The sequence below is a fragment of the Juglans microcarpa x Juglans regia genome, chromosome 5D (genome assembly GCF_004785595.1).
Source record: "Juglans microcarpa x Juglans regia isolate MS1-56 chromosome 5D, Jm3101_v1.0, whole genome shotgun sequence".
Classification (NCBI taxonomy): Eukaryota; Viridiplantae; Streptophyta; class Magnoliopsida; order Fagales; family Juglandaceae; genus Juglans; species Juglans microcarpa x Juglans regia.
Window position 1 is genome coordinate 17,660,389 of NC_054602.1, and position 20,710 is coordinate 17,681,098.

A 20,710-nucleotide genomic window follows, 5' to 3' on the forward strand; every position below is an offset into this window, starting at 1 on the left:
AATGTCACGAAGTGACATGGTTACTGGCAGTCGTGCTTGTGATGGGTGAGGAGTTAGTTTAGGAGTGGCGTAGCAGGAACGTGACGAGATGTCACGATGTGACAGGAGTACGTGAGGGACTATACTCACGATGAGTTAGGAGTTGGAGTAGAAATGACGTAGCAGGATGTTCGATGACGTGACAAGGTGATGGTGTAGCTTGGGAGTAGTCTTGAGTTATATGACGTGACGTAAGGCGTAGTTGTGAATGAAGGCTTGTCGTGTAAGTGTTGGGATGAACTGTCAAAAGGAACGAGTAGTGTGAAGAGTCATGCTAGTCGGGTTAAGAGAAGGTTGGTATCGAAATATGGCATTTGTTCTTACGAGCATATGATCAACATGTTATATATTGACCTTAGGTGATAAAGGAGTAAGGTACATGTGTAATCTGGCGAGACACATGTACTGGACGGATTCATCATATGTAATAGGTAATCTGTCATAAGCATGGTTACACGGTGCTTAAGCCTCAGAGTTGGCTTAGAGCCGTGTGGCGTGTATGGATGAGAATGAGGATTTAGTGTGAGCTAAGATGCATAGAGGCAGTGACGGATATATTGTCTAGGATTGGGATGCATGATTCCGTCAGTCAGAATCATATATCGAAATGTGGTCAACAGCAAGAGTAAGACGAAGGTCTTAGTGTCTTAATCCTAAGGTGAATTATGGGTTCACTTTAGTGGATGAGTACTCAAGGTAAGACCTTGAGTTTGGAAGAGGTAGTGACCATAAGTAGATCTTAAAGGTTTTAGCATAGTAAAGGGCACATAAGAGCACGGGATAGAATGAGAGTATTCAAAGTGAAGTGTAGCTCTATTTCTAGTTTAAGTTGCTTATGCACTAGATAGAGAATGATATCAAGGTTACGTGTATGCATGTAGGTTGCATCTGACACGCACATGAACAGACTGCATGATATGAAAGTAGCATAGAGTCCAAGTAAGTATTACGTTCATACTCTTCTAGATTTTTCTAAAAGACATGAAATGAAAATGAAATATTTTTCCTTTACGATGTCTTACAAAATGACACGAAAGATATTTTACAAAAGCATGCCAAGTGTTCAAAGGTATATGTATGTATGGCCTTTCTTGGTAGCGCCTTTTTATGCAATTAAAGTATTAATTGTATACATATGGATGGATGACTATATGTCATATCTATTGCATGTATTTTCCAAGAAAAGAAATGTGAGGCTTACGCCTCGTGCTTTAACTGATGCTTTAAATGACACGAAGAAAGTGTTTTAAAACGTCCCTATAAACCGATATTTTAAGGATGCCATGAACTGATGCTTTAAATGATGCCATGAAAGATGATGTTTAAGCCCATGCTCTTAAATGATATTTCTCCATGAATTAACTCAAAGGGAAGAGCACGAAAGTCTAGGCATGAGAGTTTTAACTGTATGAGGGACATTTTTATGTTAAGATTAATGTTTTCCGTTGTAAACCTCTTTTATTCTCAAAGCACATTTTATTTTATAATGTAGAGTCTTGCACCCTGAGTATGGAAGCAAAAAGTTTTAAATCGAATGGTAATTTCCATCGTCCTTTGTAAAATCATTTTATAAAAAGTCTCACTACAAGGATGGGCGTTACAGTGTACCCCCTGCCTAGCCCTCAATTTTGGTTTAAATTTCAAAGCCCCAAAATCGAGCAACATGGTCATCGGATGCAAGCTTCCCTTCACACATAAGTTTGAGCTCAATTTGCAAACATTCGAGACACCCTTTTTGTACCACTTGCATCCCCATGCCCTTCCATGCACCAGCTTTTTCAGCCACCTAAACTACCTCCTCACTCAAGCCAACCGCCCCCTTTCCCTTATGCCATTCAGTCACCTCAGTTCTTTTACACCAAGTCACTCATCCAGCTCCACAAGCAAGAACATTCAACCCATGCCCTGCCCTACTGAAAATAACCGGCCCTCAATTGGTTTTCCTTTTGTTTCACACATCCACCATCACTCCCTCTCACTTGTATAAAAACTTGCACATCTAACTTCACACAAAGGAGAGAAGCCAAGTGAGAAAGAGAGTGAATAGAAGAAAGCCAATCTTCTCCAAGTGCTAGACTTTGTAAGTTCTCTTTCCCTATCTTCTCCTCTTCTATTTTTGATACTCAAAGTTAGAAACGTGTTAAAATGTTTTCTTTAAGAGAAAGGGTTGGTCTTTGGTAATGTTGGGATATGCTCATTTTGACTAGCATGTTTGTATGTTGTTTGGGAATTTTAATTCAAAGTGCCAAGTAGTGTTAGGAGTTTGCTTGCTAAGTTTGGTTCTTGATGAAGTATGGTGACAGGTCTATCAAATCTTGATTTGAGCTTTTAACACAAGTTCTGTCATTCAAAAGTTTGCTTGAATCCCTCAAGGTTAATGAAACCAAAACTTTGTGTGAGCTTTCTTTGTGAGTTAGTTCTTTTGAACTCTAAAGTTTTTGGATTGGTGAGTAGATCCTTTAAACCCTTTTAATAGGAGTTAGATCTATGCGTTAAGATTTTATTTGAATCATGAAACTTGAGTTTAAGTTGAGTTTGTTATCTATATGATTTGAAGACTCAAGAGTGGAGAATTAGTTGAGGACTTAATGAAGACTCAAGATCGATTAACGAGAGGCTATGTCTGGAGGAACTAATGGAGACTATCCTCCATTTTTTTAACATTATCATATTGTTGATAGCCGAGCTGAATAAGCAGTTCAACCTGTAGTTAAGAATCTATGTAGTGAACTATAACTAAGGAGTTCTTACTCTAGTATTATGTCTCTTTTGGATTTAAGGTTATGTTTTGATGGATGTTGAACCAACTTATGTATCAAAGTTATGAAAAGTATTTCCGGGTCTTTGTATGTTACATCTAATGAATATTGTTAGCAAGTTTGTCAGTTGAAATAATAACAATTGGATAAAAATGTGTGGGAGTGTAGATCCTACTTTGCGGAATATGGCAATGAGCATGAAGACCGATTATGAGAGGTAATGGGGAGATTTGAGTAAGATCAATATTTTCCTATATGTGGCTATTATTCTTGACCCGTAATAGAAAATTGATGGCATGGTGTATGGCTTGGAAAGCACCAGTGGGAAGGCATGGGTGAATCATATCACAGTAAGGGTAAAGAAAATCCTGATTAGATTATTTGATAAGTTTACTGCATTCAGAAATGTTCATATTCGAACACCCATACCTATCGCATCACCTCTTCTCAAAGTAGGGATGGTGAAAAAAAATAGGTGGGCTAAAAGTATGAGCAATTTCCTAGCTTTGGAAGACCCTAGACAATCAATCAAAGTTGTATAAATATTTGGCAGCAGAGATGCACTCATTTACGTGGCAGTTCGATATCCTAACTTGGTGGAATCTTAATTTCATCAAGTATCCCATTCTTGGAGTGATTGCCCATAGTATTTTGGTCATCTCTATTTCTATCGTAGTCTTAGAGTTCGCTTTTAGCACCGAGGGTGCATATTGGATCCATCCTGGAGTTCATTGTCTCTTACCACTGTAACGGCTTGGATTTGCACTTACAATTAGATCAAAGGGAAGTCAATTCATATTCCGGATGTGATAGACTTTGAGGAGGCCGACAAGGAAAAGGGTGGTGATCAGCCTAAATTTCAAAATCGTTCTTAATTCATTATTTTGCTTTTGCTTATAATATATTATGTTATATTTATTTGACAACACTTAATTTTAAATTCAATTGTTGTACGGACAATTTCAATAAATGAGACTATGTCTCAATCTACATCGGTCGTAATATGACTTTGATCCACCATTGCCATTGGTTTGTTAATTTTGTCTTGTAATTATTTGTAGTGTTTTACATATCTATATAATGTTATTAATTCTAAATTTTTTCCTTTTTTTTTTAGATTTTATAACCTCACTTTCCCACCCATAATCTTAATGATCTCATCTAGATAGAAAGGCTTATAACTATAAGCTTATGATCTCATATTACCATTGGTTTGTTAACTTTGTCTCTTAAATATTTTTAGTTTATTTGTAGTTTTTAACGTGTATATATATAATGTTTGTAATTCCTTTTTTTACTATTTTTTCAGGTTTAGAATCTCACTTGCCGACCCCTAATCTCAATGATCTCATGTTGCTACAAGCCTACAATTACAAGCTTATGATCTCTCTCTCTCTCTTTTTTCTTTTTTTTGAAGAAATATTGCAATTTTAGAAACTTAGAATTATTTTAGAAACATTTTTATTCATTCAATTTATTTGATAATTTATAATATTTTCAGGTTAATTTGAAATAGCTTAGAGTTATTAGATATAATTGAATTTTATGTTTTATGCTTTTAAGTTTAATTTTTTTTTATCATGTATTTAATTGTTTTTAAATTCTTACTTTTTGTTGTTGATTTAGGTAAAGAAAGAATGGTATTTAGGCCCAAAATAGTCTACAAACAGGTTTTAGATCTAATGGGCCCATTGAGGCCCAACGGCAGACGGACCAAGGCCACATGCAAAAAAGTGGCCCGCCCACAGGGTGTGGGGCTGGAGTCTAGGTTGCAAAACCTCCCTCGCCCACACGGGGGTGCAGGAAAAGGGTTGCTCGTCGACACCCCTACCACCAAGGCTCAATTTATCGAGACTCTTAAACCAACTAGGCACCAGCCAGATTAAAAGGCTCGAGTTTCTGCAACCACAAAAACCTCTGGCTGAGAGAGAATAATCTACTTGACTGAAAAAACAATACGAAAGAAATGACTTCCTCTACTTTTCAAAGGTCTATCACAGCAAGATGCGGTAGAATTTTATATAAATTTTAAATAGATAATTATACATATATATATTTTTTAAACAGTAAAATCGCATGAACAGTGATTTTTCTCTTTTGTTTGTGTATCCGTGTTTTTATGATATCTGAAATAAATAAATAAACCACAAACAAGGATTTACCCGTTCAGAAGGGACTTCAGTACGCCAGCAACAGTCGGCGGTCGCCTCCGAAAAATTGCAGGACACCCATAAATCAAACCATACAAAAAAAGGCCTCACCGCGATAAGCGAAGAGCAGCAGTGTCGGCAATAGCAAGTTGCGAAGACGCACCGCCAGCAGCAGCAATTCCTGTTCTCCAAGGTAATATTTATGAGGCTTTTTGTTTATTAGGATATATGTGAGGCTTCGAATGTCATGCTAATGGTGGAAAGCGAACTGAAGAATGGGTTTTTATTTTTCACTGGATTTTAACAACTCCTGCATTTTTTACTTTCTGATTATCGGTGTAACGGCGATTCTTTCATACCCTTTTTTTCCTCAATTTCAGGGTTTTTTGCTTTGGGTTCAGCTCTCCGTGGAAATATGTGAATGAGCCACGTTATTTCTTCACCAATCTCTCGTGGGTTTCAACCTTTACCCTCCCTCTCTCTCTTTCGTACAAGAGTTCCCTCTTCAGTGGATATATTGCTTTACTTCTGTAGAAGTCTGTCTTACGTAAACTATGATCTATGCTACTCCTGCGGCTTCTTAATTTCTCTCACTCCACTCTCTATTTTCTCTTTTTACCATGTTCTTATCCAGAAACCATAAAAGGGTATCTAAATTGCCTGAAATGATTGCCAAACTCAACTACCATGTACTTTTCTCACCCATTGTCTATGTGAAACCTACAGCAAAGCATGACCCATCTTTTATTTCCCTTAAAGTTCGATGCTTTAGCACGTACAGCCTTTCCAATGATGCAAAAGTCTCTGTTACTGAGTCATCACAATTACCCAATTTCACTTCCCGAGTCTCTCGGATAGCCAGGACTGAAGCTCAGGAAGTGCTCTTTGATTATTTGCACTGTACTAGGGGCTTCAGCTTTACAGATGCTGAACACATAAGCAAGAACTCCCCACATTTTCTTCAAAATTTGCTCTCCAGGATTGATAATGAGAAAGATGTTGCTCGGAACTTAACAAAATTCCTGCGATACAATCCCATTAATGAGTTTGAACCATTTCTTGAGAGTTTGGGTTTGAATCCATCTGAGCTACCAATGTTTCTCCCACGGCACTTGATGTTTTTGAGTGATGATCGTGTTATGCTTGACAACTTTCATGCTTTATGTGACTATGGAATTCCGCGTAGTAGGGTTGGTAAATTGTATAAGGAAGCTAATGAAATTTTTGGATATGATTATGGGATATTGGCTTTGAGACTTCAAGCTTATGAAACATTGGGTTTGAGTAGACCCATAGTTATTAAGCTCATTAATTGTTGCCCATCACTTTTGATTGGTGGTGTTAATAATGAATTTGTCAAGGTTCTTGAGAGATGGAAGAAATATGGAATGGAAAATAATTGGATTGGAGGGTATTTATCTGGTAAAAGAACGTACAACTGGAACAGAATGCTTGATACAATGGATTTTCTTGATAAGGTAGGTTATAGTGAGGAGCAGATGCGTTATTTGTTTATCTCAAATCCTTCATTGCTGTTTGAAGATTCTGGGAAGACAATATATTTATTGTTTGGTCGATTACTCAAGCTGGGTCTCAAGATGGATGAGATCTATTCTCTTTTTACACATAATCCTCATATTTTGTCAGGTAAGTGTCTGAAAAATCTTTTGCAAGCACTGTATTTTCTACTTGAGGTTGGAATGGAGCCAAAATACATTGCAAGTATCATATCTACCCATATCCAGCTCCTGGGTTCGTGCACTCTGAAAGGACCCAAAACTGTTTGCAAAGAACTGAAAGTTGGAAGGTACGACCTATGTCAAATTATTAAGGAAGATCCACTGAAGTTATTCAGTACGGCATCAAAATTGAAAATAAAGAAGAGTGAGCAGGCATCTTCTCAATATCCTAGTATACACATTGAGAAAACAACTTTTTTGTTGAGATTGGGTTACACAGAAAATTCAGATGAGATGATGAAAGCTCTGAAGCAATTTCGAGGCAGAGGAGATCAATTACAGGAGAGGTTTGATTGCCTGGTGGATGCCGGGTTGGACTGCAATGTTGTGGCAAAAATTGTTAAACAAGCCCCTATGATTCTTAACCAGACGAAAGCCATACTTGAAAAGAAGATTGATTGCTTAAGAAACTATTTAGGTTACCCACTAGACTCTGTTGTGGCATTTCCGGCATATTTATGCTATGACATGGAAAGAATCAGAAGGCGGCTTTCGATGTACGTTTGGCTGAGGGAGAGAGGTGCAGCAAAGCCTACATTGTCCTTGAGTACTCTTCTTGCATGCTCAGATGCACGCTTTGTAAGATATTTTGTAGATGTCCATCTTGAAGGTCCGGCTACGTGGGAAAGTATAAAGGGCCATCAACCTTAAAGCTGAGAACATTTTCATCCTTGCTCATGATTTTTTTTTTTTCTAATGAAAAAGGCACCACATTCTATATAACAACATATGCTTTATGAATGGCCCGTCTGTTTGTTGTGCTCATCATATTTCTTTCACTTTCATCCATGATTTCAATCTCCTATTGTTCTTCACTTCTTGATGAAATATTATCTAGCTGGGTTGCTTATTGCAGCTTTTCGGACACTGATTAGTGGGTTATAAATTGAACTGGTACTTGAAGTCAATGTATCATAATCCCTTTGGTACCATTGTCATACCATTTTACTTTTCGTTTCAACAGTAGAAACTAGAGTTCCCATTTTTTATCTGGGAAGATATATCAACTTTTCAAAATGAGACAGACATATCTCCATGCCTAAATTGGTAAATCTTTGTCCAATTCCCTGCCTATCTGTCTTAACATGAGACTTGTGTCTTTGGTCACAAAGCATAAATAGATATCCTTTTAAGGTGTGTGAGGCGTGTAAAAATGCACGCTATGTATATATTTCATAAAAAGGATGATGTATGTATGGCATTGAACAAAGAATAGCATCTGAACTATGTAATGCCTGAGCTCCACATCTACCGTACATGGCATATGAAGGTTTCATTTATATTCCTAGTGGATTATAGTGATAATTGAAACTCGTTGTGGAGAATTTCTGTTAGTTCAGTATCATCAACTTTCATATCTAATATGTTAGCTACATCTCTATTCATTATATCTTTCCTTATGCTTCATTTATGATTAGTAAAGATGCATCTGTTCAATAGTTTCATGGTGAACTGAAACTTTGTACATAATTCCTTTATAACAAAGCATTTTGAGTCATAATTATATTTAGATTTTTTAGTTGTAACTGATGGGAAGGCCAAATTGTCTAGTACTGTCACTTATCAGAATTTCCAAGACTTATCCCATCCGTGGGTGGCCCAACTGATAAGGACAAACTTGTGTGCATGAGCCCCATGTCATAGGTTTGATTCCCCCTGGAATCAAACTATGATTTAAGTGGGAGGCCATGGCAGAGGGTTGTTGTGCTAGTCTCCCCGGGGGTTTAGGTTCCATGGGTGAATCCTAAACGCTCTGCCGTGGGGCGTTATAAAAATAAAAAAAAAAATCCTAAACTTACCTCTTGTTTCTATTGTGCTATTCAGGATGTAGTGTTGTCGATTCAATTACTGGGTGGAGTTTGGAACTTTTGGTTGTAGTGGTGAATGAAAGAATTTATGGTTGTGAAGGAATTTCTCTTTTGATTTTGCTCATCTAGTCCCTTTATTTGATTGGTATGATGCGGAAAAGGTTTTGCTTGTAGAACTATATAGAATGTACTGTCCTCTTTTCATACTGCATTTACACCTTCTGCAGAATGTTTCTGCCTTCAGTTTTGCATCTGTTATGGAAGAGAACATGTTTGGAATGTAGGGTGTTTAAAATGTCAGAATTTTTGCCTTTTCATTTCTCCTTAATTCTTATGTTTGATCCAAAAGATTGACTTGTGTAAAACAGTCCTAATCTCTGAGTAATGGTCTTCATGCTATTTGCATATCCTAACTTTCTGAATGCAAAATAGTAGTAAACGCCATTTTGATTCCATAAATGGAGTTTCTGGGCTTCATCTGCCACACTGCCAGCTAGTTAAGCTAGTTCATCTCAGAATATGACCATTTCCATGCAGCTCTTAACTTACGGTTTAATTAGGGGATGACTCCATTGACCAGGGGATGGCAATTCGTATTGGTAGATTCTGTCCGTGTCGTGTCAAGTAATGGACATTCAATTATATGGCTTAATCTGAACATGACTTGTTAAGCTAAACAGGTCAGATCTTCAAACTTTTGCACAATCCATTTAAATAACGGGTTTTTTCATGTCATCTGTTTAATAATTAATTAGAAATAAGTCATCATGGCACGACTCATTTCAATCCGTTTCATGAAAATAAGTTGAAATAATTTGCATAACTCATTTGAATTGATTAACAGAATTTCATATAAAATTTAAAATCTATATTTGTTAGCAGTCACAATATTTTAAAAAAATATAATAATGCAATTATGCCACTCCATTTTGTCCTCTCATTTTAACCGCTCGTGCATTTAATTTTTTTTTTCTTTTACTTAATGATTAAAGAAGTAACTATTAGTGTATTGGTATTTTTATATATTTTTAAAAAATGTTTAAAAATATTAAAAAATAGAAATAAGAAAAAGGAAAAAAATTGAAAAGGAGAATTTTGCCTAGGAGTCACTGCTTGGCGGTACCTAGCAACTCAAAAAAATAAGACTTAACTAAAAAAATCAATATTTTTCAGATTTTAACCTATAAAAAAATCAATATTATGAACATAACAATAACAAAATGATCATATGTCCAAAATTACAAACCCAACAATAAAAATATAAACATATTGAGAAATACTAATATTACACTCAATTGTACTTTTGAAAGAAAATATAAACAGGTTATTGTGGGTTAATTCCGAGTTAAGCGAATTGACTCATTTATTAGTAATGTTTTAACAGGTCAACTCGTTTTAACCCGAACCTATTTGTATCAAACCAAAATTTACTAATTTCGTACCGTGTTAGTATTGGATTTAAGGGTCATGCCACGTACCACCTCTAACGTACCACCTCTAATTCACTTTCCGCTGCTTATTTCTTGATAGATTATAGTGCATATTGCGAAAACGGGTATTAGTTAGCATGTGGAATGTATGTTTTCTTCAAACTGCCGGAGTCAATTTTATTGTTGGGCAGTCTGTGAATCTGTGATGGTATGGTGCGTGGTCTGGCCTCCATGCGCCCAAGTAAAGTTTGATCTTACTACATATAAATGGGTTTTACTAGTGGTGGAGATGGGTTCTATGCCATTTCTTTTTTCTCGGCGTTCTTCTATATTAGTATTTGATTTAAGAGATCCCCTTTGTGCTGTTGTTATTGGGATCATGGATGTTATTCTGTTCTGAGAATTACCTGAATACTATTCACTAGACGGTGATGCTGTATCCATTTAGTGCAAAACAGATTACCGTACGATTTATATGGATGGATTCTATTTATTTCGAATAACATGAAACGGAGAGATCCTTCATTCCTTCTCTATGTATTTTATATATACAGGTAAAATATGAGAATTAATAAATTCTTCTTATAAAAATATATATATATAGAAATCAAGTACAAGAGAGTTGTTTTTCAATAGCCTGTTCTGATTACCAATCATTTTAAGATCCTATCCCTCGCACAAGCCCCCTTGCAGAAGATCCAATTATTGTGAATAATAATTGCTTGTCTTTCTTCATTCTGTAATCCTAGAAATGAACTCACCTTGGGCGTTATAGCTTAACCTTGTTCACTTCAGTCTTCAATCAAGTGGCCAGAATCTGCATGTTACAAACAAGGGAGCAATAGCATTTGATGAGATGCAAATAGGGGTGACCAAATAATTTGGTGAACCAGTAAACCGAACCGGTAGGTTTGGTCCAGTATCGGGTTTGGTCTGATCTTTCTTTTTTAGACATCGGACCGAACTAGACCCGACCGGTTCATATATATTTTTTAATTTTTTATATGATATAAAATATTTTTTATATGATTTTTTGTATTATATATAATTATATATAAAATAATCTTGTATTATATGATAAATTACTAATTAATATAATATTAAATTTTAAAATCCTATATAAATAACTATATATTATCACTATAATTTATTGTATTAGTAGTTATACTACAATATATTATCACTATATTATTATATACTATAATATATATCATATATACTATATAATTTGCCGAAAAAATGGGACCGAACCGGACCGGAACTGATAAAATCGGAAGTATCGGTTTAAAGGTATAACTTGTGCGATATCGATTCTTCAAATCTCAAAATCGATATATACCAGTTTGATTGTAGAATATGTCTAAAATCAAACCGAACCGGACCGATTACACACCTAGATGCAAATCAATTCTCGCCATATGTTCTTTCTCGATACATCCAGGGTTCGCCGACTTTCTGAGTGACTTCCGAGATGATGAAATCTAATGTTAATCCGTTTCGGGAGAAACGAATGATTTACTTCCGTTTAGGTATCCATCTTCTGCTATACAGATTTACGTAGTATTACCTGGGAATGTCTTCTAATAAATAGTTCACAGATCTACTTTCGCATGATACCAAATGCAGCACAAATGAGGGCAAAAAGAACTGTCCGTGACAATTTCATTCACTCCCCTACTGCTTAATAACACTTTCTGCAAAAGTCAAAAGTGGAATGATTTCACTAGCTTAATAGTACAACAGAGAGCATGCTCCTTTGCCAAGATCTTAAAGAATAAGATGAGCCAACATTTATGACACTCCCCAGTATATTTGTTAAAAAAAAAATATGCACTTTATCATCAGGCTTATTGAGACAATTTACTTACCCTTAATATCTCCTGACCTTATGATTTACACCATCTTCTCTAACCTTAAATTTTACACCATCTTTTAGAGAAGACAATGGTGAGGAAGAAGACAATCCAGAGCGATTCGACTCGGACTCGGCCTTGTCCTTATGAAACGCCTTTTGAACATCCTGTTTTAGCTCCATGAAGCGCTTCCTCTTGATTCTCTGCTCTTCTGGGGTGCCCTTTTCAAGATAAAACAAATCGGGGAGGTCATCCTCCATGAACTTGTCCAGCACGTCTGAGCAATGAGGAAAATAGCGTCGACCCATCTCCACTGTCACCATGCACCACAAAGTGTCAATGCAAGTAACCAAGTAAAACAACTTTTTTCACTGAGCAGACCGTAAATTAGTTCAATTTAATTATTCTATGTCAACTTTCTTACATGGCAGTCAGTAAATTAGCTCAATCTCATTCATCTTGTGAAAACTCCAAAATGCAAGTATACATTTCAAAAATCTTAGCTTTAGGCTCTGCTGTTTTGAAAACTAAGCAAGTCTAAGTTGCCTTGATTAATAAATAATGAGGAATAGTCTTGGATACCATAAACCAACAATGTTGAACTAACAAAGGATTCATGTAGCCCAACGCTATCAAACAACTATCTTTCTCGAGATATTCCTTCCTAATGTGTTTGCAAAATAATTGCAGCAAATTCAGCCAGCATGGTAGATACAAGGCAAAAATATCAATATAATAACAATGCATGATTTAATAAACTGAGAATTACAAGATTTTTCCAACATAGATCCCAGAAACAATCCCAGTTGAACAAATGAACAATTAAACTAAAACACCACAAAAGAAGTGACTACCAGTCATCACATACATCATGTGCAGGAACAGAGAAAGAGGGAGAGAGACCATCAAAAATCTTTTACCTAAGCAAGCATTGGTTATACACGTGTGCTTATGCGCGCGCGTGTGTGTGGGTGCATTTTGCATTTCTCACTTTTTTTTACCCATTAAAGAAACATAATCGACATGCTTTTATGTAAGATAATTCAACTTGTTCTAATTGTTATCCAACAAATCCTAAACTACTAGCACATTCTCATCGTCTTAATTTGCAAAAATATATTAATATCTTGTCTTCACCATTTTACAGACACAAGGTGACCACCTGACATGAGATGAACCAAAGCACCTTCTTGAAAGAAAAGTTCCTTTCCTTATAAAACAACCTTAAATAAGCAAGTATCAGATAAACGAATATTTTTCCCTTTTCTCTCCTCTCATTTTTTTTTTTTTTTTGAGAGAGAGAGAGTCGAGGATTACAAAATAGGTCACAATACAATAGAACAACAGACAAGGCATCAGAATACAATAGTACTGAAAGCCCACATTACCTGTTTTCCTTAGCGCCTCCATTTGAGTTCGCAGTCTCTTCGTTCGCATAGTTGGAGTCTCATTCAAATCAACCTCCCTCAAATTCCCACTTGAACCTTTTGAGGTCGAAGGACCGGCAAGCCCAGATGTTGTCTCAGCATGTGCAACGTCTACCGCTAGCTTAGCTTCGGTAGGGAAGAATAATCGTGCAAATGCCACTGCAATATCATCACTCTTATCATTCATCTATGCATGTGTAAGCATAAGTATGGATGAGACTAGCCCAAGTTTAACCAGGGCTATACGGTAAATTTGTCAGCGATGAGTAATATAAATTTCCTTAGCCTCCAAACATAAAGAACATCATAAATTGAAGGTTCCCTTAACCTGCATGCATGACCAGCTTCAACTCTAAATTGCTTATCTAATAGTAAGTTACCACATTCAGTCCAGCCACGTGGACTGTAAATTGAATCCTTAAGCAAAGAAACAGCAAAACTTGTGGTATACCTTCAGCTATACCTTTAGGAAATAAATTCCAATATTTTTCCAAAATGACATGCTCAGAATTTTTCAATAATACTACCAGGTAGAAAGAAAGGGAACCAAAACTTATATTTTATACACAGAAACAACGTGGTTGAATTTTATACCAAAAAAAAAGACCTTGGTTAAATTTTTATTTTATTTTTTTACATACAAAAAACTTCAATATTAGCCTGATGGTTCACATTGCAATAATATTCAATTATGTTTAAACATTTAGATACTTGTAGTAGGTCATCACACAAGCATTTTGGAACAACAATCACAATGTTATATAAGAAAATATCTCAAACTATCTTATATGTATATACCGGAAAGTAACTATGATTTTCAGAGGATTGAATATCTTCAAATATCAAAAGGCTCCTTTAAATTCTAGTATGAAAATAAAGCAACAGGTAACAAAATATAGATTCATCAAAGCAATAATCACAAAATCAAGACTTGCTGAATCTATACTCCAAAAGCAAAAGGCTGAAATGCTAGTCCTAATCAGATTACGCATTTCATAATTGCAATGGTTCATGTGGCATAAGGAAAGATCACTTTGGCATGCCATGTCACATTTTTCATTTACATGGAATGTCATGTCAGCACCAAATAAAAGCTATGAGTTTTATTTTATTGGCAAACAGAAAGATTGCTTGGAATGCCACGGGTCATGCACTTCTTTTTTCTCTTTCTATTGGCATGGAATTTCATGTCAGTTCATGATAAAAACTTTTGGTTGAACTTTTAAACCCCCCACCCCAAAAAAAAATCCTACAGTTTTCTCTCAAATCAGCAAAGAACTCCCCAATCAATGCAATAATCACAAAATTAAGCCTTTATGAGCAAAAAACTATAGCATTGCTGATGAGGTTGGTTAAAAAACTAGTATGGTGAGACAAGGTGAGTGGAAGCAATGGTGATTGATGCACATAATACCTCGGTTTTCCAGGTATAGCAACTGCATGTGCAGATCATCTGCAACTGTTTGGGAAGAAATATATGTATCCCCAGCCATTGGATTCCTCCGCATTTCTCTCTCTAGAACATCAATGCAAATCCGGTCTTTGTTTGCTTCCTGCCCCTGCTCTGTTTTTGCATTATAATCCTTTGGCCTTGTCAATCTCCGACAAATACTAACTGCACTCTGACCATCCCGTGTTGATTCTAATGCACTAGCTCCTTTGGTCAGAAGCGACACTATTATTGATGGCTCTTTTCGCCTTGCAGCTATGTGGAGTACTGTATAACCTCGTTTATTTTGAAGGTTGACATTTGCCCTACCCAGACCAAGCAACTCGGTCACAACCTTAGGATCACAGTAGGCTACAGCATAATGGAGAGCATGGGCTTGGTCTAAGGTTATATCAGACTCAGTCAAGAGAAGTTTAACCAGTTCAACATCATCACAGTCTAATGCTTTGTGAATTCTCCTAATTCTCTTTTCATGCAAGGGGTCCACAGCTTCATTTTTAGGTTCATCATCATGCTGAGAGTGGAGACGAAGCAAACTAATTTTCTCTGCAATTTCATGAGGTAGCTCTTTCTCAAGAGAGATGCTGTCAAGATCTGATCTTGCTACTCTATAAACACACTGAGTGACAAGCTGGCTCAATTGACAATTGAAACCAACCACAAGAATTGGGATGACATCTTCTACAAAAGCCTTCTCGACAAAGTTAAGAAGACGACGCTGCAAAATGTAGAGTATTCATTCAGAATGATTTCCCTGCAGTCGGCTTAAACCCTCCATAGAAAAATAAAAGATGGGGAAGAAAAGGCTTAAAACTATGGGTGGTCTTTTAGTCAATACTTGAAAGTAATGGCATCTAATTAAAAATATTAGATAATGTGAAAACAACCGCAATGTTGCCTTTAATTCCAAGAGTTTTGATTTTTTTAACTATAACAAAGCGGAAAGTCAGGCCTAACCTAGAAAATAATTTAATGTTGCATTGACAATATTCATGACAAGGTGTGCAACATAAAATCCATGAAGCATTTTTTTCTTTCATCCAATGGAGGAAAAAGAAATACAAGATATGATTCGTAATTTCATTGCCATCCTGAATTTCACTTGGATAATTGATTCATATCCAGGACAGATGTCCACCACAAAAAGGGGGAAAAGATATAGGGTGAAGAATTGCTCTTTCTCTCTTTTCTATTCCATCACAATGGCCAAACCTGGATCTAATAAAAGAATATGCACTAATATTAACATTTTTAATTTCAACACAAGTAATCTAAAGGTAGGTACCGGTTTACGTCCCAACATGTATCTCATATGGCATAACAAATCTGGCAGTTGTCATAAACGGCGATTGAGTTCATTGCAATAGACTCCTTACATAAAAGATAACAAGAATAATTTTAAGTTTGTAGTACAGACTGGGTTTACACAGATGATATGAGATACAAGTTAAAAGTTGAACCAAATATTGTTAAAATATAAATTTTTAATATTATTTTTATTTTGGGATTTGAAAATGTGAAATTTTTTATTGTATTTTGTGTTGGAGTTTGAAAAAATTGTAATGATTACATTAAATGAGATGGATTGTAAAAACAAACTAGGCCTGTTGCAGAGAACGTGAATCATTATGCTGCACAGAACGCATACAGGAAAGGGAAATAGCATGACACTTGCAATGATTTGAGTAGGCTTATTCAGAAAATGAACAAATGATTTGGATGTGTTAGGTACTTTAAAAACCCCAATAATGAAAGAAAAATGGAAGCACAAGCAACATAACAGTTAAGAAAGAGCAAAGTATATGCTTACCCATACACAACACTCCAAAAAGTTCAGGACATGATCAGTTGATTAAATTCGCTTAACTCGCGATCAGAATGTACAGAGTACTAACCTGGAAAAGTGAAACCAGCTCTGGCGTCTGAAAAATGTACGATGCGTACATCAATTCCACCGCAAAATTTATAGCCGGTCTGCATGCATCGTGGACGCAAGACTCGTCAACACAAGTTGACACCTCCATTGGAGAAGGCTTCAATTTTGCCGTATACAAATAGCTCAAGAAAACCCAAAATGCCTCACGTCCAACCTCGCCAAAAGGCAACAAATCACTCATCAAATATTTTGGTTTTCCTTCCTTCTCAGCAGATCCCCTATCTCGCTGAAAAAGCTCATGGAAAAACCTACTTCTAGCAGCCAAAATACATCGGTTAACACCAACTGCAATTCCCTCAACAACGATATCCGCATCGCTATAATCACAACTTGGATCGATCACGAGCTGCTCCAAATTAGAACTGAGCTTGTTTAAGCTAATGATATCGAGGCTAGGACCCTGTTCAAGGCCTGACTCGCCAGAGGAGGGTGATTTAGCTTGCCCAAATGTGCCATTCGATAAATTGGAAGATGAAGTGAAACTCAAAGACGACGATGGTTCAGTTGAGTAAGCCATCAAGACAAAGTGCAAAATACTCTATCAATATATGCCTATACACACATCCACACACATACAAACCCTTATTATTCACAGCCCAGAAAAAAGGAAACTACCAGAAAAACTGAATTGCACAGAAAAATATCATCCGGGATTCATGGAAACACGAAAAACAAGTTCAATAAACACGAAATTGAGACACATAATACAACTCCCCCTGTTGGAATGCTATCAAAATGACAAGTTCTATCAAAACTTTGACTCTGACAGGTTGGAATGCACTTCTGGTCCCGATCTTTTGATTTCTGTATTTTACAAGAAACAGAAACACCACTTATTCAATCCCACGAAATTCATAATTGAACTTAAGTTCTAAACAAAAATCTCCGCAAGTTCTGAAGTAGATCTACTCAAATACTTGAAAGACCACAAGACCAAAAGATTTATCTGACGAAGAAAAAACTCAAAACCCCAAATCAGAAGGAGAAACTTCCTAAATTCACCGAAGATATGGCGAAAAGAAAGATAAGAACAGAAAACAAGAGAAAGACGAGACACCGGAAGCTTCAATTTTCGCTTTCAGACACTGTTAGGGAGAGAAAGTCCCGAGAAAGAAAGAGAGAAGAGAGAGAGAGGGAGACTAGAAGAGGATTGGTTGGTTTTGGTTCTTGGATACTCGTAAGGTGGGAATTTCGTTGAGAAGATGAAGTCGTTTTGGTGACGAGAGGGATGGCGTCAGTTTTCTAAGCTGGGCTCTGCAGACGTCTATGGTGGCATCAGCATCGTGCATCAAAGTCTTGGCATGCCCATCTCGAAAGCAAGCCCAAGATATGTAATTAAATAATTATATATACATTACTTTATGTTAATAAAAAAAATAAAAATAAAAAAGGAGTGTAAACGGTGGAGTTGAAAGATACCAATAGATATAAAGCAAATCTGTTGCGTGCCGGCAATGGAACTGGTAAACGACAGGTGCACTACACTATGGCTGAAAATCCATGTCTCGCCGACGTCACCGTTTGTTGTTGGGAATTTTAATTTTAATATTGATTTTTGAGTTTGAAAGATGTAGCAACAATATGGTTATGGCATGGTATGGCATTAATCTCGCATGATAATCAATTCAACGTGACATGACACAAAACTGTCATATTAATTGTTATATTAAAAAATAAAAATAATTTAGTTTAAAAGGAAAAATGACTCCCCATGTCTTCAATCGTTTGTGAAAAAGCTTTTTTTTAACTTTTCAATTTTAACATTTTATTTAGATATTAAACTGAATTGAATTGAGATGATAAAATATTGTTAGAATATTATTATTATTTTTAGATTTGAAAAAAATTAAATTATTTATTATATTTTGTATTAAAAATTAAAAAAATTATAATAATAAGTTAAGATAAATTAAGATAAGTTTGACTTTCAAACGAAGGATAAATCATTGAATTTGAGATTTTTCGCAATTAGCTCTATTCATCCAATTGGTTTATATAGGATAGGATCAACCTTCCGGACAGTTAATACGAATGGGACTTGATGACTCATTTATTGAGTAAAGCATGATAAGTATTAGGGGGCGATGCTATTCAGTCACTTGTACCTATCAAAATTATCACTAGTTTATATAAAATACACAAATGCACTAATAGGTGTGAAAATATATAATACGAACTATGAATCTAATACAAATACAATAAAAGAATAACTTGTTTAAATTTAATGTTAATAGATTTGAATCAAAACGGATTAACTCGTTAAGATACGATTTATAAAACGGATCAATAAAGGGCCAGTTTGGTTAACTCAAAATCTACCTATTTTGATCCGTTTAAATTTTATTTCGAAATTATAATTTTATTATTGTTGATTGTAATATTGATATTTCTCAATATGCTTATATTTTTATTATTGAGACTGTAATTTTAGACCTATGCTCGTATTTATTATTGTAAGGTTTGTAATATTGATTTTATTATATGTTAAATTTGTAAAAATATTGATAATTTTTGTTAGTAGGTAGTCTTTTTTTTTAAGATATTGTGACTACTAATAAATATAAATTTTAACTTTTATGTAGAATTATGCTAATAAGGTCAAATGTGTTATGCGTGTTAGTTCGACCAATTTACATAAAACGAGTTTAAATGAGTCATATTGTATTGATTTATTTCTAATTAATTTGTAAACGGAGTAAAATAAGCGACACGACACAACCCGTTATCTAAATAAGTCGGGTTAAGATTTGAAAATTTGAAACATTTAGTTTAATGGGTTGTGTTCAATTTGACCTATATAATCGAATATTCATAACTCAACACTATAAGAACACGATCCGAAAACATAATTTGCCATCCTAATGCACTAATGGTAACATTTTTAATCAATTTAAAAAAAAAAAACCAAATACATTAATGATAATTTTGGAAAGTATAAAATGATGGGACTAACTAATATTATTGAAGTATTAATTGAGGCGTGTGTCCCGGACCCGGAGATAAGTCTCCCTTAATGTTAGAGACATTTAACGCTATCCCCTTAATGTTAGGTGCCGCAATAAATAGTTTTGCACTGAAACAGTCTTTAAGTATTAATTGAGTCGTGTCCTGGACCCGGAGATAAGTCTCTCTACATGCAGACATTTAACGCTATCCCCTCGATGTTAGGTGCCGACTCTCACCACCATCAGGTCGCGCCTATGGCTATAAATACCACCGTTTTCTTTCCTCTCTAGTCATATACGCTTATCTATGGCTTTCAAAGGGACTAACTTCATCTTAAGAGCGTTTGAAGCTGAATTTTATTGTGTTGCAGGTAGTGAGGCAAGGGACTGAACATTTTGCCAGGGGGTCAGAAAACCGCATTAATAGGACTTGGATGGACGAAGATACTTGCAAGAAGTTCCAAGCACAAGGATTAAAATGCAAAACTGAAAAACTTATGGAGCTATTAGCAAACGCTTGAAAACTTGTAAGGGCGTAAATAAGCGTTGAAAATTCAGAGCATCCACACCTTGAGCAGCAACTTGTAACAAGTGCTTCCTTCGAGATGAGTGTATAAAACGTTGGTCTTGTTGACTTGCCGTGGTTTGATAGGAAGTGCTGGAGGTGCCTTCACCACGGGTGTCAATTAATGCAATTATTGGCATAGTTGTTGCCAGCACTTCTTGATCGAGTAGTTTGCACTTGGTCTGTCTGTCTTTGAAAATTTCAATTCCTTCTCATAAAAGATGCCAAAATGTTGATACAATTCCCAGCAATCCGTACAAAAAAAAAGTACCATAAAATTTCAACATTCTCGTCGGACTGTTTGATCAAAAGTGGAACGATTTTTATTGAATTTAGCTCTGATATTATTTCTAATGGTCCAAGTGAGACCTAAGTCATATTAGAATTCTTAAATAATGTGGGATCCAATTCATAACATTTTTAAACACAGTTTAATAAGAGATAAACCCAGATTTATGACATGACTTCTTCAAATGGATTGGTTAGGCTTGCATATGGTTAAGCTCAAAAAGAGTAGTAGAACTTTTTAATTCTTGGGGAAGGTTAGGAGGAAATTATTACAATGTTTTGGAAGATGATTCCTTTTTATTTGGTATTGTGTATTTTGAG

At 35.6% G+C, this 20,710-nt stretch overlaps 2 protein-coding genes across 4 annotated transcripts; one reads left to right on the forward strand and one right to left on the reverse strand.

Annotated features, from left to right (window-relative positions):
* Nucleotides 1–4,934: 4,934 nt before the first annotated feature.
* Nucleotides 4,935–7,542, forward strand: LOC121266128 (transcription termination factor MTEF18, mitochondrial-like). The gene is made up of 2 exons (XM_041169862.1): nucleotides 4,935–5,141; nucleotides 5,329–7,542. The coding sequence occupies exon 2, from the start codon at nucleotides 5,569–5,571 to the stop codon at nucleotides 7,336–7,338; it is 1,770 nt and encodes a 589-aa protein (XP_041025796.1). The 5' UTR covers nucleotides 4,935–5,141; nucleotides 5,329–5,568; the 3' UTR covers nucleotides 7,339–7,542.
* A 2,883-nt stretch (nucleotides 7,543–10,425) lies between these two features.
* On the reverse strand, nucleotides 10,426–17,865 carry LOC121264912 (BTB/POZ domain and ankyrin repeat-containing protein NPR1-like). 3 transcript variants are annotated; one of them, XR_005940577.1, is made up of 6 exons: nucleotides 16,551–17,865; nucleotides 14,620–15,373; nucleotides 13,167–13,364; nucleotides 11,794–12,091; nucleotides 11,493–11,619; nucleotides 10,426–10,742 (listed from the first exon to the last, which is right to left on the reverse strand). XR_005940577.1 is itself a non-coding variant. In XM_041168272.1 (5 exons), exons 1-4 carry the CDS (start codon nucleotides 17,106–17,108, stop codon nucleotides 11,796–11,798), a joined length of 1,806 nt encoding a protein of 601 aa, XP_041024206.1. In that variant the 5' UTR covers nucleotides 17,109–17,865; the 3' UTR covers nucleotides 11,192–11,619; nucleotides 11,794–11,795. The 3 variants fall into 3 exon arrangements, 2 of the variants coding, with proteins under 2 accessions (XP_041024206.1, XP_041024205.1); XM_041168272.1 differs by lacking the exon at nucleotides 10,426–10,742 and having other exon boundaries at nucleotides 11,192–11,619; XM_041168271.1 differs by lacking the exons at nucleotides 10,426–10,742; nucleotides 11,493–11,619 and having other exon boundaries at nucleotides 11,625–12,091; nucleotides 16,551–17,864.
* Nucleotides 17,866–20,710: the final 2,845 nt, after the last annotated feature.